This window comes from Melospiza melodia, chromosome 9 (genome assembly GCF_035770615.1).
Source record: "Melospiza melodia melodia isolate bMelMel2 chromosome 9, bMelMel2.pri, whole genome shotgun sequence".
Classification (NCBI taxonomy): Eukaryota; Metazoa; Chordata; class Aves; order Passeriformes; family Passerellidae; genus Melospiza; species Melospiza melodia.
The window spans coordinates 14,181,387-14,203,947 of NC_086202.1; the positions used below are offsets into that span (position 1 = coordinate 14,181,387).

The following is a 22,561-nucleotide window of genomic DNA, read 5'->3' on the forward strand; positions in this document are numbered from 1 at the left end:
TATATGCTGCAAATTTTTGGGTGCTCAAATTGTTAATTATTGTAGCAGACCCCAGAGAAAGGTGGCACCTCAGGAGGGGTTCAGTTCCAGCCTGTTCTAAAGGACAGGCAAAAGGATTTAGTCAGAAGAGCCCTGGAGGTGTTCAGCAAATGCAAATACCCACCTCATGTTCACACTGCCATTATTTCAGGACAAAATTTAAGCACAAAAATAAGTTTAGTTTGATTGCTTGAGATAACAGCTAAAAAAAAGACTAAAACCTTTGGAACACAGAGCATGGAACAGGAAAATGTTATTCTAGTTAACACTTCACAGTGACATTTTTCTCTGGGTGTTTTGGGACCTCAGGTATCTCCAGAGGCTTTCCCTGGAGAACATCTAATGCCAACTTCTACTGCTGGAGAACACTCCCTGGGCTTGTCTGAGGTCTCCTGTCCCATTTCAGCTCAGTTCCATTACTTCCCCTACCAAAACTCACTTCCTCACTTTGTGTAACACAGCAATGCTTGCCTGGCAGACAAATCCACCCATCCCATCTTCACATCAGGGGTGTCATCTCACCCCTCTAGCCTTAGTTAACTCTTGATGTATCATTTTTTTAAAAGAAGATAAAAACTACAAGTTTCACATAATCAGGACTATGAGCTGCACACACTTCACTCAGGAGCCTTCAACCTGCTGTGAGCACCACACAGATCACTCATAGTGGTATAGCAAGGCAGGTGGCAGATTTGCCTTTGAGGGAACCTTCCTAAATTCCCTCTCCTCTCTCCTGCTTGCTGACTGTGTGTGGCTCGTTCAGGACCCTGAGAGGCATGTCCTGGCTGTGACAGCACCAGGCACATGCTAAGCCACATCCTGCAGACCAGTTCTGGATGCTGCTGCAGGAGACAGAGCTCTCAGTAGCACTAACCCGCATATTGAGGAGACCTTGGGGAGCTACTGGGAATACAGCTCACGCTGTCAAAGAGCTGAGACACTGGGGTTTGTAAGTTTATGCTTTTGCAACTCCATGTCCCAATACTGCAAATGGGTGTTTAGCCCTTTGTCTTTGTGTAATCAGACTTGTCTCTCCTCTTTACACCTTGCCTGGTAACAATGGGGTCTTTATGTGGAAAGACCAACAGTTCTTCTTCCAAAGGACTCTTCAGGCTGTAACACCATGCAGGCGTGTGCCGCTTGCTGTGAGCTGCAGACACCAGGATTTGGAGTGCAGGACACAAGGTTTCTCCATGGGAGAGGCAAAACTCTTTGAGCACCTATGGAACAGAGTCATTCTGGAAGGCAGGGAAGGTAGCAGAGAAAAGAGCATATAGCTTGGAGAGCAGGCATGCTCATCAGAACCTTTCCACACCAGCTGGGAGGTTTTATGAAGAGCCCCACTATCCCATCACCAGGGCTGCAGGTCTTACATATCTTCCCTTTCATTTGAGATGGGGTGTCTGCCATTATCTTCACCAGACTGTGGAGATAATGTATCTCCACTACAGCCCTGCTCCCAGGTCTGCCGTCAGTCAAAGCACAGCCCAGCCACATTCAGCTGCTGGACCACCCTGGCCGTGAGACTTGGCTCTTCCGACCCCTCTTCCCTGGGACCCGGCTGCGGCGCACGAAGGGCAAACACAGCAGTAGGACTTCCCTTTCTCTAATAGCTTCTTGGCTCTCATCCCCATTGTTTTCCTTACTCAGCCTGCTCCTCCTGGCGCTAATAGATTTCCTGCTGATCAAGGCTACTACAGCATTTTGTAGCTCTCTGTGCGCCGCTCGGGCGCGGTACCGGGCGCGGGGCTCCGTGGGCGCTGCTCTGGCCTGGCATGGCCAAGGTGTGGGCACAGGGCTGTTCCCCCTTTCTCGTCAGCGGGAGGGATGTGGTGTGGCCGCTGGTTCGACCAGCCTTATGGTCTCTTTGTGCTGCTGCAGCAGAGCTGAGAATCTGGCCCTGGCTCCCTCCCCGCCTCGCTGGGGACTGCATCAGTGTGCTGTTTATTGTTTCTGCCAGATCATTCCTGCAGATGTTAATGAATGCTAGACCCAGCTTTGCTCCCAGCAGAGTCCCTTCCACACCTCCCCCTGCCCAGCCTTCTGCACTGGAGTTTCTGTTTACAGTCCTGCAGGGAATTTCCTTTCTGCTGCATGGTCTTCGAGCCACACAGACCCAACTCCTGCTGCCAGCAGGCTCCCACACCTCCCTGATTCCTGTAGCTGTCCAATGTCACCTCCAAGTGTCTGAGTCCCTTTCTGCCACCATTCCTTCTCCACTTCTGACTTTCCCAAACTAGAGACATGCCAATCCCTCAGGAGGGAGTAGAGAGCTTGGCCAGTGAAGAAAGTTGCAACAGGTTCTTCCTCTGCACAGATGGAGAAAGTGCAGGGAGAAGAAATCACCAAATGGGAAGAGCAAAGCAATTTGTCCAGGAGGACTCAGAAATAATAATGTGCACATTGGTAAGTGCTGCCAGGACCCACATCCTCAACCTGCAGCTCTTGGGCTTGCAGCAGCCAGCACCCACACCACTGCACTATCTTAGCATCCCAACAAGGTGGGCACCTCTTTCTGCCTATAACTGGGAAATGCTGGAAATGCTTGGGAGAGTGTAAATCAGTCCATCCCAAGATCCCACCAGGCATCTCTGAGGAACTTTAGCTGTACACGTGACTGTGCTCCAAAGCCTCCGGTACTGTGGTGGCTCAGCCACATAGAGCCTCACTGTCCTGGAGGCTGTTGGACATTGGGAAGCCAAGGAGCAAGCCTGCCTGCTGCCAAGGACATTGATCTCAGGAGGGGTTTCTCAGCCCCTTTTGATCAACCCAACAGCACTTACCCTTCCAGGAAAGCCACGACGTTCTTCCTGGGCCTTCCAATGTTGGGCCCATAGAGGTGTGCTCTGGAGTAGGTGCGGATGAGCTGCAGCAGGCTTCTCAGCTGGGTGTAGTCCCTGCCCAGCTGGCTGCCATTCACTGAGCGGCCCATCAGGGTCCGATAGTTATTGGGCTCTGAGAAAACACAAATGGACAAGCAAAACTTGTCAGCTCTGCTTCCTCCTCTGTGCTTCCAGAGAGACACACAGCTCACCCTGTCACACAGCTTGAGCTCCACAGAGGATGCAGGCAGCTCTGCAGAGCAACAGAAGGAGCCTTTGAGGAGTGGACAACAGCCACTGCCTGCTCTCCTGTGCTCCTTTTGCTGTGTGCTGGGTGAATGAGCTGTACCTTGGTGTCATGCTCCTGTCCCCATAGGGTTGCCCACTTCCCCTGGCACTGTAGCCACCCTACAAGTCCCTACAGTGGATGACTTGGCCCCCCAGGACCAGCTGGGCCCAGCAGCCAGGACAGAAACACTTCATGGGCTTAATACCAGCTGAGAGAAAGTCCAGTTAAGAGACTCACTCACACAAAGTCTTAGAGGTGGTGCTGCCTTACAGCAGGAGCCTTTAAATCCCTCTGAAAATACACTGGTAAAGCATCCTGGGAGCTACAAGTATCCTCTTCCAAAACTGAGCATCTTTCTGCTACAGAAAGCTCCATTCCCCTGGCTCTCTTGTTCCCACACTCACCATTGCCCAGCTCCCAGGAGATGTTGTACTTCTTGCTGGCACTGTACTTCAGCAGGCTGAGGGCATTGGAGCTGTTCCAGGAGTTGTTGGGATTTCGGCGCAAAGCATTCAGTGCAAAGATCAGGTGAAGGCCAGAGCAGTCAGCAAAGTTATAGAGTTTGTCTAGAGACCTGGCTGGGAAGAAACAAAAAACAGTTTGTAATTCAAAGGAAAGCTATTTCCAGGGAGGTTCAAATGATCCTGCTGTCCGTCATACCTTGCCTTCTATGTAGGATGAGCCAGGGTCAAATGCCATCCTCACGACATCTGTAACCACAGAAAGGCACCTGACCTTTGAAACCCAGATAGGATTCCAGTTGTGGGTTCATCTCCTTCCAGCAGGAAACTTGGATGCCCTCCACCTCTGTGTCAGAGCTGGGGCCATGTTACCAGAGACAAGTGGCTTTATAGCATCGCTTTTCATCTGCTCTTGGCAAGGAAAGTTTGTCCTTTCCTGTGCTTACTCTGCCTTGCATCTCTTTCAGAGCAGATCCCTGCAGTGTCTGGGGAGAGGACGAGGAAGTCACCACCCTAAAGCTGCCATCTCTCCTGCACCCCACAGCAGCCTGGTCTCCTGGTCTTTGCTGCCTAGGCTCCCTGCCTAGTGACAGCCTGGCCAAACCCTGCTGCCAGAAAGAACTGACCCACTATTTAGGGAGGTGCAACATTATCACAGGGCAGAGAGAAAAAACACTTAATGCCCTTTTTCTTTATGAAAACTTCTCTAAAAACTCAACAGCAATCAAATTGCTGACGAAGCTAATGCCAGTGTTTGCAGGACACAAACTCACGTGACAGCGAGATTTGGTTAGAGAGCAATTAGATAACTGTGGTGTTTTCAATCATCCCTGCCTGTTGAACTGCATCCCAGGACACTCAGCAAGCTTCCTGAAGCAGCCTTGGAGATGCAACCACTTAACTGTGAAGAGCCACCAGGGATAGGGAGGTTCCAGGGGGCCAGGGAGGGCAGACCATAGCTCCCCTTTCAGAAGGGGGGAAGGAGGCACTTGGGAATTACGGAGTAGGCAGGCTGGCTTCAGGTCCCAGAAAAACACTTGGACAAATAACCAAGTTGCTTGTCAGCACTTAAAAAATATAAGGAGATGATCAACAACCACAGGAGTGTGCCAAGAACAAATCACACTGAAGCAATCTACTGATAGGAGAGCAGGACTGGCGGGCAGCAAAGCAGCCATTTAGGCCTTACAATTTGATGGGTCTGAGGCTTTGTTCACAAAGGATTGCACATGGAATTCTCTCCAGAAACTGAGGGAGCCCTTATCTAGGCTGGACTGCAGTGAGAAATACTTACACCTAGGTCAGCTTCCAGTAATTTGTTGTTGCAGTGAAGGGTAGCAGCCTGCTACCCTTGTAGGCAGCCTGCTCTGGGTCGATTTGCACATTTCCAAAAAAAGTGGGGCATAAAGGAGCAGAGGATACATCAGTCTTGCCATGCACCATGGTGATAGCATCCACCACCTTTGCCAAGGGAGATGAAGGGGCTACAGGGAAGGCCAGCACACACTCAGGGAATTGCTTTAAGCCCAGCAGTGATGCCCCAAGATTTTCTGTAGCCATGCTGCCCACCTGATGTGCAAGTGGAAGAGTAATAAGAGGGAGCTGCTTGCTCCAGGTGGAATAAGCTGTTTGTTCTCTGTAGTTCTGTTTATTCTGTTGCCTTTCCTGGTCACTGAAAGTCTCAGTGAATGCAGACCCAGCTCTGAGAAGAATAAACTTATCTTTTAAAGTTAAGTTTTAAGGAGGGCCCAGGAAATAAGCTAACTGAATAGCTAACATTTAATGCAACACAGGAAAGTTATGGAAAGAAGAAGAAGAATGCAAAAATGTGGAAGAGAAATTCTCACTCCCTTCCACAACCTTTTTCAAAATGCTACTGGTTGTCTGAGTGAAAAGTAGCTGAATTAGATTAATCTAATGTATTCATCCCAGTGGTTCAGGCACATTAGCTGTTTTTCTGGATGTTTAGTGAATTAGAGACAGATACAGTTACTTATTACTGATTTACTTCAGACCCCCAGGCAAAAAGCTCCATTTGAAATGAGATTCCTATAAGGAGGAGAAGATAGACACCCAAATGACAAAACAGGATAGCAAAAAAGGTGTTACCTGCAGTTCCCCTGCTGGAAATGAAACCTTTTCACTGGCAGAAAACAACTGTACTACAAGAGCAAATTTGATTCACGTTTAGGAGACACTGCAGAAGACTGGGAATTGATTTTCCATGCATCCATGAGAGGAAACAAGACGTCTGTTTATCCCAACACAGGGCCTGCCACTGTGAAATTATATTTTCCCCATGACACTTAGTTTGTTTCCGTGTGCCTGGACGCAGAGATGCCACGTGTATTTCGTGTTCTGCCACGACTTTCCAAGCTGGAAACCTCAGCAATCAGGGGAGTGAGCTAGGAGAAACACACAGATGTCTGGGGTTCGGTCCTGCACGTTTCCAGTGCTCTCCCAGGACAGATGGACCTACAATCTGCACTGAAGCTACAAAGAGCAGAAAAGTACTAAAAAACCCATCTCTGCATCACACCAGATTGTTAAAATGGCCACTCTTGATATCAAGACTAGCAGGTACTGAATCCACTTTCCTCCTTCATTCTTGGCAACTGTCTTGGGATACTGCAAACTTGGAAGCACCAGTGCAGTGACCCTGGCAGAGTTTTGATGATCAGTTTGCACAAGCTTGCTAACCATTAGTGGTTAAAGGGATGTCTCTCACCTCTGAGATGATTGCCTTAAAAACTGGACACTTTCATTGCAGACAGCTGCAGTTAGATGACAATACTGTCATGCAGTGAATGACAGCAGCGTGCTTAAGTGGCCAAGGAGGCCAGGGGCATCCTGGCTTGTATCAGCAGTAAGTGTGGCCAGCAGGACCAGGGCAGTGACTGTCCCCCTGCACTCAGCACTGGTGATGCTGCACCTTGAGTGCTGTGCTCACTTTTGGGCCCCTCACTGTAAGAAAGATGTTGAGATGCTAGAGCATGTCCAGAGCGAGACAAAGAAGATGGTGAAAGGTCTGGAGCACAACTCTTGTAAGGAGCATATGAAGGAGGTGGGGGTATCCAGCCTGGAGGAAAGGAGGCACAGGGGAGACCTTATCACTCCACAAACTACCTGAGAGGAGCTTGTAGCAGGTGGGGGCTGGCTTCTTCTCCCAAGCAACAAGGGATAGGACAAGAGGAAAGAGCCTCAAGTTGTGCCAGGGGACATTTGGATTGGATACAAGAAAAAATTTCTTCACTGAAAGCATTATCAAGCATGGGAACAGCCTGTCCAGGGAAGTGGTTGAATCGCTACCCCTGGAGATATTAAAAGATGTGTAGGTATGGCACTTAGGGACATAGCTTAGTGATGGAGTTGGCAGCATTAGGATAATGGCTGGACTGAATGATCTTAGAGGTCTTTTTCAAACCAAATTATTCTATGGATGGCTAAAGCACAAAAAGAAGCCTATTTAGAAGACTTTGAGTGATGTCCAGTCCTCCATATGTACAAATAAGGCCATAAGAAAATGCTATAAATATTTTACTGCCATGACTAGGGATGGCAACATTACTTTTGAGTAATGAGAACATGAGGAGTCACAGTATTATTAACAGCTGGCTAAAACTCACTTTGAATTCTGGATAATTGCACTGTTTTTTCTTCATCAAACAAAGAAAATCATACAGGAATTTAACCTTTCCCCAGCTAACAGATCATTAGGCAAGGCTTTCACAAAGCACTTCAATAGAAAAAGCCATTGTCGTAGCAGAATGAATCTTAATAGAGCAGAACTAGATTTATAAGATGTTCTCCTTGCTCCTTCTCCCCCTCTGCCCAGTGCAGAGATGCACATGCTCAGCACTCATGTGCTACTTCAGCTCAGCAAGAAAGAATAACAAAAAAAAAAAAAGAAAAAGAAACGTGCAAGGATGCTGAGAGTCATCTTCTTCCCTTCATAACGCTCATGTAGTTGGAGTGAGGCTGCTCGAGGCAGCAGAGCCCCAAGTTCCATCCCCTCACACCCAGCAGCAAGCAGTGCTGGGCGGGGGGGGGTCTCACTGGGGTGGGTGCCTTGGTGGGTTTGGGACAAACAGCAGCCAATAGTCAGAGACAGAGGCCACTTAGGCCTGGCACAAAAATTAAATCAGAAGATATTTGTGATTTCTCAAACTTTTACATCATTGGTTGCAGAGGCTTCAACTCATCTAGGGAGTGAATACAGCCTGACAATGCGTGGCTGGGTGGCCACCAGTGAAGATCTGCTCCCAGTCCTGCCCTCAGATGAAGCTCTGCACAGAAATTGAAGCTTTTAACTGCTTGTATTGATCTCAAACCCTGCACAGAGAGAGACAAACAATTTCAAAATGCAGAAGGTGTCTGTGAAACCACAAATGATGGTGGGGTTCAAGGGACAAGTACGTCCTTTGGGATTCTTTCCCATTATTCTTCTTTTTATACAAGGCTAAATTTTAATGTTCTCTGAAAGATGGATGGCACTTAATTCTGTAGCATGCCAACACAAAATCTGAGGCACATTAAAATATCTCTGGCAGTTTAAAATAATTGGAAAGACTTTCCAGTTGTAGTTACTGAATTAAACATTATACTAGAGCCTTTATGAGGAGCACAGTATTGACCACTGTTTGGTAAGAGGGACAGTTCAAGAATCTCTGGGTTTGAAAGCCTTCCACATTTTTTATTCTGCTTCAGGAATTTTGCTTTGGCAGAGTTTAGCATGAAGAGTGGAAATTCATGTGCTGAGACGGAAGCTCGGATCAGTCAGTGGGCTGAGGGGTGGCAGGACATGGCACCCACAGTGTGCCAGGGGCTTTTATAACTCTGGGAAGGCAACCAGAAGGATGGGAAAGAAGAGCCTGTTCCCCCTCTATCTCCACCATTCACCACATCGATCTCTTGCATGTACAGAGTATGCAAGCACCGAGGAGGGTGAGACAAGAGCTGAGCATGGGGTGGGCAGCTCACAGCACAATTCCCAAACCCACAGCTTAGCTGAGAGACCAATCCAGTGCACAACAGATGAACCCTTCTGGGGATAGAGCAAAGAAAAGTAGCTCTAGAAATAATGATTTCAACTAGTCACAGATATTGCTCAACTCTGCCTTCTCCATAAATTCTGGACAAGCCTGGAGCATCCCTGCACACAGCTTCTGTGCCAGTACTGAAGCCAGCAGCATTCCCTGTCCCTGAGCACCCCGGAGGAGACAGCAGAGTGATGGCACTGGGAAGGACCTGGCAAAGAGAAGCCAAGGAGGACTTTACAGGGAGGGGGCAGAAAGGGCAGTACAGGCTGTTCAGACTAGAGATGAGTAAGACGGCTGGTCAGAGCAATGAATGGAAAAATAAAGATATTCCCACTTACAGAAAAACAAGTGGGTACATGGAAAATTTATTTACTAACAAATTTGCACCATGGTCATCTGAATCCCATTTGCTCTGTCTCTCTTGCAACAAAAATCCTCGTAAAATCACTTGTGTGTAGCAAGGACTTGATGTTTTCTTAGCAAATAAATATGAATCAGAAGATATGCAACAGACAATTAGAGTAACTCCAGACCCATGGGACAGGTCTGCAACACTGGCTTGAAATCTTCCAAAGGATTTCATCCCCAGTCACAAAAGGGTGTCAGACAAGGTGACCAGAACCCCCCCATCCACAGTCTGCACAGTTAGAGCTCCAAAGATCAGCCTTCACCATCGCTGCAAGTTCAGAGGCAAAGCAACACCCCACACTGTCCATGTGCACTGTAACATTGCACTGGATCATGGGGAGATTTTCCTGCTGTAGCTGCATGCTAAGGCATTCCTTCAAAGTTGTTGCTTAATGAGAATTTTAGAGATTTCAAGGCTACCCAGAAACCCACACAGTTGCTGGAAACTGCATTCTAATGATGACCATCCCAGCTGGGAAGTTGTTTGGTTTTAATTCGGTTTTCTGAAGCATTTTGCCATGCAGTAAAACCACACTGTATAAAGATGCTGAAGAATTCCTGGGCAAAATTGCTGGCTGGAGGGAAAAATTTGCTTGCCTCAGATACACATTTCACCTGAAATGATCTCTCAATCTGGTTAGGCTCCTAATGCCCTCCAAAGAGGACTGAGGTTTTCAGAGCTGTCCCTTGCTCTCCTTGACCTGCCAGGCTCTCCTGTTGCTCCAAGGCAAGGTGCAACGTTGGAGGTCTGTTCTGAGGGACAAGAAGTGCTTTGGCAGAGCCTAATGGTGCTATAGAAAAGGGATCTAGTTTAATCCCATCTGAAGAATACCTGAAAGTTGGAGGAACTGGCTTTAATACTGCCAGCCAGCAAAGAAAGGCTGTGCACTGTGTTAATGAGAACCTGGATTTTATATCCAGCTGGAGGACAGATGGGGGATCTGGGGCTATTCCCTCTGGAGTATCAAGGGGGCCTTTTTCCAAGGGAATTGTCATCATCCCTGGTCTTTAAGCAGCTGAACATTGACCCTCAATATTCATTCAAGTCTTTAACTAGATTTTTCATTTCACTGCCAGCGCAGAGGTGATTATGCCGACCACGTGAGCAAGGTTTAGTCCTTAACTCTGCCGCACAGAAATAGCAGTCTGGGGGCTTGGTGTCAATCTCTCGCCAATAAGGAGCTTGGCCAGCAGCCATGGATTGTGGGCTGTGTTCCCAGCTGGCATATAACTTGGAAGACAACCACGAGGTCTGGGTTCAATATCCAATTGCTAAGGAGTCTGGCTGACAGCCTCATTTTGTGGAATGAATCCCAAATTAATATAATTCTTTTGATACCAGACAAGGGGCATGGCCTGTTTCCAAATGCTCTAAGGGCTCAGATAAAAGCCATAGGCATTGGGTTCAGTGTGTAAATGGTACCGAGGTTGGATAACAGTCAGGATTGGGCTTAATCCTCAGATGGTGAGAAAAAGGAATGAGCCCTGAGCTCTGCCTTCATGCAAAAAAAGAGAGCTCAAATGAGCAGAATAGCTCTGTTTTCAATCCTCGCGTGGTAAAGAGCTCACAGGACAGTAATGGTTTCTAGGAACAAGTGTAAATTGACATGGAGCTTCAGAAGAGATGTGGGATCTGGGTTCAATCTCCAAGTGCTGTAAAGCTCAGATAATGGCCAGAGGGGCAATTTCCAAACCCTCTGTTCCAGTCTGGTGTCTGGGAAAAAACCAGGATCATGTTACAGCTAAGAAAGCTGTTTTCTCCTGCTGCGTAACTTAAGGTATTTTCCCTTTTGGATCGGGATGAATCCAGCATCTTCTGAAGTTTCAGAGGGAAATGGAGGTGAGCAGGGAGAGTGCTACATGCTTGAGTGGAGCAGAAGAACAGAGCAAGGGAAAATAAGACTGTGAGCATCACCTGCTCTTCGACATCTTCTTGGCCACCCCAGATCACTGGATTTGAGCAGTGGAAATTGCTCCAGGAAAAACCTGGATACAGATCCTCATCATCCTCAGTGCTCAGCAGTGCCTGCATTGGGAGTCTTTGGGGCCCCTGTGGGGGGCAGCTTGTCCTGTCAAGAGACAGTGACAGCCTGCGTGGCAATTCCATCTTCCTGACACTGCTTGCACAAGGGGCTGCTGGGAAACAGGGTGTGCAGCAGTGAGTCAGGTCAGCAGCTTACTTGAGTCATTCCATTTTGGATAAAGGAATGCAAGTAAAATGAGCAGAAAGTATTCAAATATTATTTTGTCCAGGCATTTAAAGCTGGTCTTTTACATAGGAAAAGGAGCAGAGGATGAGTTTTTATCAAAAGCTATATATTGATCCTGTGAAAAGCTTCAAATTTGATAGCACTATCTTCCTGCTCTTGAGGAAATTTTAAAAATCTAATTCCAGTCTTTGTGACTCTCAGCTTTAGCTCCAAAGTCCAAATAGGATGGAGCACAGCAGACAGGCTCTGATCTGTGAATGCTGCTAGAACAACTTTGGATTGTGAACCTGCAGTTAGCCAGGCTCCTGAGCAGCAACAGCAGGCTTGGGGTAAAACCCTCCAAAACCCATTTCAGTGTGAGAACTACACATTCTTAATGACCAGGGGTGCTGGAGACAAGCCCTGTCAGCACCATCTCCTGCACAGGTGGTGGGCACAGCCCAGTGTTCTGCTCTTTACCCCGTGCAAGGCTGTGACTCTGGGGACAGGTTACCCCATTGCCACAGAGGTGCCTCCCTCCAGGCTTTACCTGTGCATGTGGAGCAGCAACCCTGCCAGGCTCAGGAACACGGCTGCAGACATAACCCAGCCCCACTGCCAGACCTTTGCTGACAGAATGACTGTTTTATATGGCTATAAGAACAGCTATAAGCGCAGCTGTCTGAAAAGCAACAAAATCTATGATGTGTGTTTCTAAAGCCAATGACAGCTGGCAGTGCTGCGCTGCAGCTCATTCCTTCTTTTACATGGTTTAGTTAAAACACTTCTCTGCAATCACCGTGATTTATCAACAAACTGCAGTTTCTGGAACAATTTAAAAGCATTCCCAAATAGGTAAGAAGTGGTCAGCTCCTCAAGCTCCCAGCAAGCTCCCAAATGGCAGGCAGCTAGAGATGGACAGGGACAGCTGATGGGAGGACCAAACGCCCTCCCTGGCCACTCACAGGGAGGACAGGGCTGTGAATCCCATTGGGATGGGGAGTGCCGAGGCAGGGGTACCTGGGCAGCTGCAGAGCACTACCCACGGATGGGAGGAGAATAGTTATTTATTGAGTTTAAAGGTGGCTTCAGGTGCAAACATGAGCCCTTTCTGTGCTGCCAGGAGAGGTGACTTTGTCCTTGCACAGGGCTGCTCCCTAGCCCCATGGAGGGGGACGTCCTGTGACCCCCTGTGACAGAGTCTGACCTCTCAGACATGGGAAACCCTGTGCAGCCCACACCACAGAGGTACACAGAAGATAATGCCATAACTCTCTGGCTATGGCTCTCTGGTTCAGCTGGAAGTCGTAACACAAGGCAGAGTGAGAAGGCAATACTGCACCATCCCTGTCCCCACACTCACCTCCTGCCAGCTGTAGGGCAGATGACAACAGCCATGAGGGGAACCCACACAACCCCATGCATCATTTGCTGCTCAGGCAAAATGCATCCACGCTTTTCTTTCAATCTGCCACAGTTGCAAAGCAGAGGTTTTCTTTATAAATACTTTTTCTAGCAGCACCTGAAGCACTAACTGCAGCAAGAGGGTAGATGCTCTCAGCACTTCCCCACAAAAACCAAGCTGGGCAGGCTGAGCAACACCCTGTGCAGATGCTGCATGGCTAAACAGGGATGAAAGATGCACAGGTACAAAGCATGCTTTTAACACGTTCATTTAATCTCCGTAAAATGCTTAGCCCAGGTAGGCTGTGCATCTAGCTCACCAATCCCCTTCAGCAGCTCCCATACTCCATTTTTTGCTGCCTAAGCTGCTGTCACGTGGCAGACACACAGCTTGATTCAGAAGAGCCTCACGCAAGCAGACCCACCCCACAGCATCCCTGGAGCCACAGAAGGAGCAGAGCGCTGTACCAAGCCCTTTGCCTCCCACCCCCCAGATCTGGCTGCTCCAGAGCAGAGTGACATTGATCAGTCATGCGAGGAGCCTGAACTACCACATCGGGAACAAATTCAAACTGAGGACTTGAGTGTTGCCAAACCCCAACATTCAAAAATCATGAGTCAAACTCACAAAAATCATGGGACTGGCTCAAGAAACCTGGTTTTAACATAACATGCCTGCTGTTTTCAAAAATTTGGGATGCCTTTATAAGATGGTTTTGAGCTCTTCTACTACCAGGAGAGTTAAAATCTGGCTTGTTTATATTATCCCTTTTAGGCAGCTGATGTGCAGGAAAACAATCAGTTTACTTTACAAGTTTGACTGCCTTTTCTATGGGCGGGGACTGCAGCTGGTGGCGGGGGATGGCAGGGGCATGTCCCTCAGTGCCGAGTGCTGCAGCAGGAATGCTCTGCTGCTATACAGGGATCTGGCCAGCTCCTCTTGCTATTGGGAAGCAAGCCCAGAACCCACAAGAATCAGGTGCTGTGTTTTGTGGGTCTGAGCCAGTGTTTCCTATGGTGCAAGGGGCTGCAGGCATGGTGTGATGCTAGAATCCCGTCCCGGTGCCGGAGCATCCTCCCCTGCCCGCTGACCCCGCTCTCGCCATCGCCCATCCCTGGCTGCTCCCACTCAGCCAGGGAGCAGCTGACTTCCCTCGGAGCAAGAGGGAGTGACTACGGCTCTTCGCACACTTTGTGAGCTGGGCATCTGGTATTTTTCAAAACTCTGAAACATTTTAACTGAAAACTGTCTAAAAAGAAAAAAAAAAAAAGAACACCCAAAACCCCAACCAAAAAAACAACACATAAAACCGGAAATGTTTCAATCTGAATTCCTTAATTAAAACCACACTCTTTAGTACATAAAGAAGGAAGTTAAAACAGAAATGTACTTTTGCACATTACAGACAGCATTATAATAAACACAGAGCTCTGCCAAGAAAGAGGCATTTTCAAGGCCAGAATAGATGCCTCCAGCTGCGCTCGGATAATGTCAGAGGGCTCGTCTGCAGTGCTCTGAGTGTGGCTGCATTTGAGCAGAGCGGCGGCCGAGCGAGCCTGGCGGGTGAGGAGCGCGGCAATCACCGGGGCAGACCGCGAGTGCGGCACCGGGACCGCAACCCACCGGGGCCAGGGCTCCACCGATTCCCACAGACCCCAGAGCCGGGCCCTAATCTGTAAAATATTTGAAGGAACTGGCCCTGGCTCTCTCTGCTCCTCTGGGCCCTCAGATACGGCTCAGCTGGAGGGACCCGGCTTGGCAGGAGCTCTCCCCGGCTAATCTTTGGGGGAATCTTGTACCAAAGCACACAGGGCGGAGTCTGAACCTGATTTTGGAGGCACAGAGAGATGAATGGCTGGAAAAGACCAGCATCGTTAGCATGATGTCCTGCATCAGGCAGCCTGGGACACATATGAGGAGTGCACAAGTCAAACCCAGTCCCTTAGCAGGGCAGATCAGCTATTTTATAAAGGTACCCACTGAGAGCTTAAAACCTGCTGCACTTATGGAAATCAGCCTACCTCATGGGAGATTTTGCAGTTATTTAGCATCTGTGGTCAAAATAGGCACCAGGCTTTGAGTCCAAACTTACCTGTTTTGGCTTTCTAGTGACTGGATCTTGCTAGATTTTTGTTTCTTGTGGATAGCTCAAGATTAAGGTCAAGCCTCCTCTAACATTAAGCTGTATTTATTGCAAGTATTCAGCATCTTCACAATAATGCAAGACGTTCCAAGCTTCCAATCAATTCTTTGGCTCTTTGCTGAGCTCTGTCAACAAAGCACTGCTATGTGGGGCATTTAGGATCTCGTGAACCAATTGATTTTCTCTGAGAGCACAGGTCTGCCCAGACTCCTTCTCCTCCTCACCAGCTGCAGAGCCAAAGCAGCCTGGTCTGTACTTTAATGTCAGGAGAACAAACAAGACACATTTAAACAACTACAGCAATTAGCCTCACACATGCTTCATGGAAAGATCGTTGGAGGGGAATGCTGATGTGGAAGGATGTCACCTGCTTAGGAAACAGAAGGAGGAAATAGGAGGGTTGATTGGGGGTTTTTTGTATGAAGAATATTTTGGGATTCAAAAAGAGGTGAGAAACAGACTCTGTGCGTGTCTCCAGGCACCAAGAAAAATAAAAGGAGCACAGAAAATGTCCCACAGAACTTCATTAATAACAAACAGAGGACATCTATTTGAGTGTCTGACTAAAGCAGCTAAAATAACTGGGGTTGGTAGGAACCAGTAATTTTAATTACCATGTTATCTGCTAAAGACAGAGCAGAGCAGGTCCCAGACACAAGCTGTTGGACTGTGTGAGGAAAAGTTGCTCTGGAGAAGGGAAAGTAACAGGGGAGGGGATGTTTATTACTTGAACATTATTGATATAGAAAGTTGACTAATAGTCCAAAAATGGAAGTAAATATGAGTGCAAGTGGTTACAAAACCAAAAAGCCCAGCAATTTAAGGCAGTGGAAGGAATAAGAAAAACGGATTAAAGATAATGTATTTCAAAAAAAGCAAATTTGAACAAATTCAGGGCACAGGTCAAGAGGATCTCTAGGGAAGGGAGTTTAAGACAGCATTTCCCAACCAGTGAGACATGGAGAGGCAACAGCTGTGCTGTGGGTCAGGGGAGAGAGCAGCAGAAAGAACAGCAGGAAAATACCCTGCAAATATGTACAAATTAGAGGAAGAAAGAGGAAAATATCAATTGGTAACTCGGTGCAAAAGAGTAAGCAACATATTGACATGGAAACAGCTCTTTTCTTTAGTTTTCATTGAGACAATTAAGTGTGACATAACCGTTAGTTACATTAATCTGAACTGTGAAAGAGCAGCAGACCTGAAGGACAGAACAAATGAAAGACCACTTAGGAAACCTAAACCACAGAAGTGCTTAAAAATTGCTATGAAGTCTGTGTCAAATTGTTTTGCCAAATACAGAAGATTCATATGTATTCAATAAATACCTTTTCTGCATTTTTCACCCAGAATTTTGCCACTATCAGCATGCCCTCTTACAATAATTCTGTATTTTACTGAAGTGGTTTTACTCCTGGTACACTGGAAGTATATTTATTGCTTTAACCCCCTGGTTCCCAGTTCTCTCAACTTCTGCAATGGAGGCATCACCTGAGCAGGTTCATTCTTTGAAGGTGAGCAGGGAGGAACAGGCATGATCCATAGTGATGTAAGCATCCAAAGAGCCTTGGTGAACTCCCTTTGACCTCCATACCTCTTTATATGCCTGGAAAATAACCCAAAGCCAGCCCAGTCCCGTGGATCAGCACTGCAGGTATATGGACTTGGACGGGATGGATGTTAAATTTCATAGCAGCCACCCTGCAGGCACTGCTGCCACACAGCTCCTCTGCACTGGCTGGCACATCCTTGCTCTCTGCAGTGATGGGGAGGGTGCCTACACAGCCTGCCAGGACAGTAGCTCCAAATATCACCCATTAGTGGTGTCATGCCTAGAGGTGGCTGTCAAAACCAGAGGGAGCCACATAGGCAGGAGAGGCAGAGGAGGGCACGACTCTCTCATGGCATGTGGGACTCAGCTAAACACACAGCAAAAGGCTGTGCTGTGAGTTAGTCCACTCTTGGAAGGGATTTACATGTCAGATGTTGGCTCTTTTCATGAGCAGATCTTCTGCATGGCTTTTAATACATATGTGTACCCAACTGCTGAGTGACCTACAGCACTGCCCTCCCTCCTGCTCCCCTCTCACTGCTGAAACACAAATCCTTCAACTGAAAATACATCAAACTCTGGAGCTAATGAGTCATATTAAAATCGAGCATATAAGGTGCTGGTTTAAGCTAATGGTGTCATTGACTTGCCTTCTGGGACAGGGATCTGAGGTTTTTGCAATATACTTGTCAGACTTTTCAACTCACTCAGCTAAACAAATAACCAGGGTTAAACCTCTGAAAGGGATTCTGCCCCAGCCAGAGGAGACAGCCTTCTAAGACAATTCTTGGGGATAAAGGTTGATCTAAAAAAACATAATTTCTCAGGGTTTAACTGACTATCTCACTGGTTAAGTAAATGGTTTTATTTCTGGATATGGCATAATCTCTGCTGAAAAATAAATTCATGGAAAATATTAAATCAACTTATTAAAATAAATCCCCCCATACTTCTTGGCAGTCTCTAATTAAATAATTCTACCTGAAAATCCCATGACTCAGATTACTTATGCGATATGCCCAGTGGCTCCCACCTTTGGTAAATGGGAACCATGTGGGCAGCATTAGGAGAGGGAAGTGCAAGAAAAGGTGAGCCCAGTGAAAGGCAGATGGACACACCATGGCATTCTGGGGGAGATTAAAGGGAGACACCAAAGGAGGGATGAAAGCTTCTAACAGTGGAGAACAGGAAATTTTCTGTGTCTGAGGAAGGTTGTGCTTGCTCTGAGCAGGAAGGAAGGTGTTAGCAGCTGGAAGAAAAGACTAAATCTTGTCCTGAGAGGAAATGCTTCAAAAGCATTTACTTTCCAGATTAGCAATGACCTTGCTCCATTTACTGCTGAGACTGTGCATGTTGGAAGCCTCATCCTGCAAAATGTGGCTTGTTGTGCATTACTGTGCAGCTGACAAATGCTCCACGTTCTGAACTGAGAAATATGCTCACAGCACTCAGAAATGACTCAACAGATTCTCACTCAGATTTCAGGTCATCTCTTCAAACCCTCAGTCTGAAAATTTAGCATAAGAAATTCCTATTTAAAGAGAGGTGATAGGATAAAATTATAAAAATTCAAACCACAGACCAAGGGTTCCACATGATCTTGTGCTGTGTCAGCACCAGGGGGACAAACAGGGCAAGCATCTGGACACCAGGAGGACAAGTCAGCCACCAGGATCACCTCCTGGAGAGAAAACAGAGAGACAGAGGGTGCCCAGGATGAAAGCAGCAAACTTGGGCAGTCTCAGTCTCTTCCCAGCAGCACCGACCAGATCTGGTGGTGATGTGCTGCTGTGCAACACAACAGCTTTGATCACAAAGACTGATGGCAATGAAGAAGGAGATATCTCTAGTGATTAAGGGAGGAATGTGAAATATTTTATGCACATGTGTGTAGAAACAGGCTCTATCTTTCTAGAGCCCTTCTGGCCATCTTATCAAGAAAGGCACAAAGGCAGCGCTCGTGTTAGAAGAGGTGGCAGCATCAGGGAGAAATTTATTGAGCTGTCAGGTCCTAGTTGACAGTAATTTCTTTCAGGTGAATTTTGTTGGTCCTCCAGTGCTGACAAGTCCTGGCAATGAAAAGACAACAAGAGCCCACAACTATCAGAGAATCTGGAAAACCTAATTAGCTTTCTGATGGCTCTTCATTCAAATACAATCTAAGCACCACAAAGAGCAGAAGGGCAACCCAGCCTCCACAGTGCCCTGGAGGAGTTTTGGAAATGGTGTTGATGGCCATGCTCCAGAAAGGCAGTGCCTGGGACATTGCATGGGTGCTGGGTTTTAACCATCGTGTTTCCTGTGTATTCCATTCCCTGACACAGGAGGTGCTGCAAGTCCTACCCGTGGTGATTTCCCACTTCTCAAAGGATGGAGATCTGCAGAGTTTCCTTAGCCTCTAATGGCTCCTTCCCAAGGACAGACTCACTAGGAGGTGCAAGCTGTTGGCAGCTCAAGGGCCCAGAGGAGCTGTTGACCGTGTTTAGGCCGCGATCCAGAAGACTTGATTTCATCCAGCATAAGTGGAGCTGTTTTATTTATTCTAATGGTCTGATGGTGAGGGAGGAGTGCTCCCTGGCTGCCCAGGCCAGCCCTGTTCCAGGCAAGAGGTCCAACACACAGCCCTTCTCCAGAAAACACTGCTCACAGGGACAAGGCACCCATCCCCATGTGCTACCTGGAAGCAAAGTTTCACAGACTCATGCTGCCTCCCAAGAGACATTTAATATCCTCTTAGACCTGTTGTCTGACGTTCTATGCCTTTGCCAGCCAGGTGAGCCTGGATGATTGCTCCACATCATGCTGGAGGACTGTTTGAGCATCTCTTCTCCAGCAATGGCCAAGAGGAGGTACCTGGAGAAGAGCACAGGAAGGACAATGACAGCATGGTTGGCCTCCAAGAATTAGTGGCACAGGGCAGCAGGGATAGAAGGCACCAGGAGCCTTCCTTTCCAAATAAAAGCAATAGTAGGAGCCAGGATACAATGACAGCCCTGGGACATCACATGCACCATGAATGTGATGAAGCTCAACTCAGAGTAACCTGCTGTGCCACCAAAGATCTGAAAGCAAGATGTCCTAGCTCACATAAAACAGTGAGAGTCTGCTGAACCCTCAGAACAGACTCACGCCAAATTATAAATAAAGATCCAAGAAGACTTGACACAATACCGAGGCAATGACTAGAGAAATGACTTATGAAGTGCACAGTGAAAGCCTGCAGGGCTGACCAAATGGAGGAGAAGCTTTTAAGAGCTGCAGAAGCTTTCCAAAGGAACAGAATCTGAGGAGTGCCAATTTGTGTCAAAGATTTTCCATCTGCACACAAATAAATAAATAAGAAAGATGGAAGCAGACAGGGAGAAATCTTTGTTGTCCATCTCAGAGCCCTGTGTGGGTGTAGCTCCTCCAGTGCAGTCTGAGCTGAACTCCAGCGAGACTGAAGTGTTGCAGATGGCCAGCAGTAGTCATCTGCATGGGGCTGAGTTACACTTCATAGGTCCAGTTCTGCCTCTGAAATGAATGCTGTGTCCTCTACACATCAAGCTGCTCTCCAGACCTGCACAGCATTGATGTGCCGGAGAGGGAACATCAATGTCCCTCAGGCAGAGAGGGGTTTGGGAGTCCAGCGAGAACAAAGGAGCAAGGAAGGAAGATATGAGACAATAAGCAGAAGGGGAAAAGAAATAATTTTCCATGGCCAAGCCATGATATCCCAGCTCCCATTAACACCCACTCCTGTCTCCTCAGCACCTCAGCATGAGGACACCAGCCTTGCCACCCACCAACAAATCCATGGAGGGAGCAGGGAGGGAGGCACGGCAGGCAAAGAGGGGACAAAGGCAAGCCAAAGAGTGCGGGAGGGAAAAAATATTTTGGGGTTTATTTTTCACACAGGATTCACAACATTCCTCAGAAAATTTAATTTTGCTGTCCTGTTCTTGTTTGCTAACCAGAACCAATTTAATTTTAAAACAACACGCAGAGCCAACAGGGGAAAAAACATTTTGCAATGGCTCTTCGCTCCCACTTGGAACGGCGAGCACAGCTTAACTCGTTCGGCTCTCGCAGTTGCAGCACCAGCTCGTGGGGAGCCGGCCCAAGAAGCCTCTGCCAAGGAGAAAGAGAGAACTCACTGGTGCCCATAAATGATAGAATAAAAATGGGGTTTTTTGAGCAACTTGACAGGTCCCACTCCTCACATCTGTGGGGGCTGGAGGTGGTGGGAGCAGGGAGCAATTTGTCGCATGGAATACCTTCCTGTAGCCCTGTCTGTCCACTCGACAGTTCACTCCAAGGTTTGTAGAAGAAAAACAGATTGTTGCTGCATTTGAGAGAGAGCAGAAAGCTCCTATTCCTCTTCCACAACCAAGAACTTGCACATTTCGCATATCAGCATGTGAGTCTTCTGTGGTTTTATGCCTTGTTGTGACAATTTGGTAAACAAGCAGATAAAAATCAAGAGCTTTTCAAAGGCAAGGTTAACACACTCATGTGTGACCTGGCTTGTCAGAGTACACCAGAAACTCCAAACACGTTGCTTCTGCTTACCATCTGCATGAGCTTATTCAGACTAAAATAACAAAGTGTGTTTCCTGATCTCCATCAACGTAAATAGAGCCATTAAACTGCAAGGCTGTTTACATTCTGGGAAATAGTCATTGCATTCATCCTGATTGCTCCTCATCGTGCAGCCCCAGCGTCCCCACACCGTGCTAACCGTGGCTCTGCTGCAGCCCACAACCCCACTGACCACCAGCTAACACCAGGCATCGTCTGTGCCACAAAACCAACGGAAACCCCTTTGCAAATATTGTTATGCTGGTGTCCAAATTTGGTTTTATAACTAGAAACAAGGACACACTTGAAGGATCCAGCTCTCCCAGTTGTAATATCTGGCAGGCGTAGAAGTGGGAACATTCACATTTTATAAAAGGAGATCTTTTGCTAGGTAAAATTATAAACATTAGAGCAGAAAAAAATCCCTGGAGCTTGCCAGTGGTGTGCTTACAATAGCTCTGTCTTCTGCGTCATGCAAGGACCAACACTCCAACACAAGCACGTAGAGATAGCCCGGCCTCCTTCCCAGAGGATTTGTGTCCTGGAGGAGGAGGGGATGGTGCCATCTGTAAGCTGTTGCATCCCAGAACATCAGAGCCAGGCTCTGCACTTTTCTGGCCCAGGCACCCCATCTGCTCATAGGGGAGGGCTGAGAGCAAACACTGCCCAGCCCTGTGGGGTCCGACCACGCCAGTCAGCACCTCTGCACCCATATGGGCACAGGGCTCCTGGGTGCTGACAGGGACATTTGCAGAGCTCCTGGGAACATGGGCCATTCTGGATGCTGGCCTGCACTGCTACACTCCTTACAGCCCTCATAGGTGTTCCCCGTAATTATGGGAGACCGTTGTTTTTCGTTGGCCTAGCTTCACCTGCAGCATTGTCAGGAATGAGAATTTCACATTTGGAAATAATAACAAAAGGATAAAACTGGGCAAATAATGATACAGGCCAGGTCACACATTCCCATTTTATTAGACTCAAACCCTCCTGAAAGAATTTCCTTGTATCTGCGTGTAATAGCTAAGTACAAATATTTTCTAGAGGACATTATGTTTCACAAAATGGAGGGGCTCTGTTTCTGTGCGAGTTACATCATAAATTATCCATTACAAGTGTGGCAGATTTTGCCTTTATGCTCTCTGCATAACAGCTCTGGACCTGCCCTTGTGGCTCTGCTTGGCGAGCCAGCTCAGCAGCTCCACAGATCCCTCACAAGCACTCTCCTCTGCAGGGCCAGAGTCTCTGTGCTACCACTCTTCACAGCTCCTGTCCTTGTCTAAGTCCCAGATGAAAATATCCCTCTCCTCTTTTGCACATGGCTCTTCCCTACCCACTCCCTCTGCTAGCAATTAACTCACTGGAGCATTTGCGAACCAGAATGGAAGACAACATGGAAGAGAAATGGTTAGTCCCATTCCCCACTGTCCTGGTGGGGACAATGCCACAACAGTGCCACTCTGCCCAGCCTTGTGCCAACTGGCAGTGTGCAGCAGGAAGCCCAGAGTATGGACAAGGCTAAGGAAGAAAGGAGTACAGCACATTTTCTTTGGCTGCTGATGTTCTGACAGTCGTGTGACGTGTAACTATTTAACAACGGGGCTCCTGAAACCCAGCCCATCAGTATCTGCTTTTACCTTGGCTTTCAAGGCAT

The 22,561-nt window shown here is 47.6% G+C and overlaps 1 protein-coding gene across 1 annotated transcript in view; it reads right to left on the reverse strand.

The window, feature by feature from the left end:
* The window catches only part of HPSE2 (heparanase 2 (inactive)), a 104,350-nt gene that overhangs the window by 29,857 nt on the left and 51,932 nt on the right, over positions 1 to 22,561 (reverse strand). Inside the window, exons 4-5 of the mRNA XM_063163420.1 lie at positions 3,555 to 3,728; positions 2,823 to 2,994 (exon numbers count right to left, since the gene is read on the reverse strand). Of these exons, the coding sequence (XP_063019490.1) occupies positions 2,823 to 2,994; positions 3,555 to 3,728 (346 nt within the window). The remainder of the gene's footprint in view (positions 1 to 2,822; positions 2,995 to 3,554; positions 3,729 to 22,561) is intronic.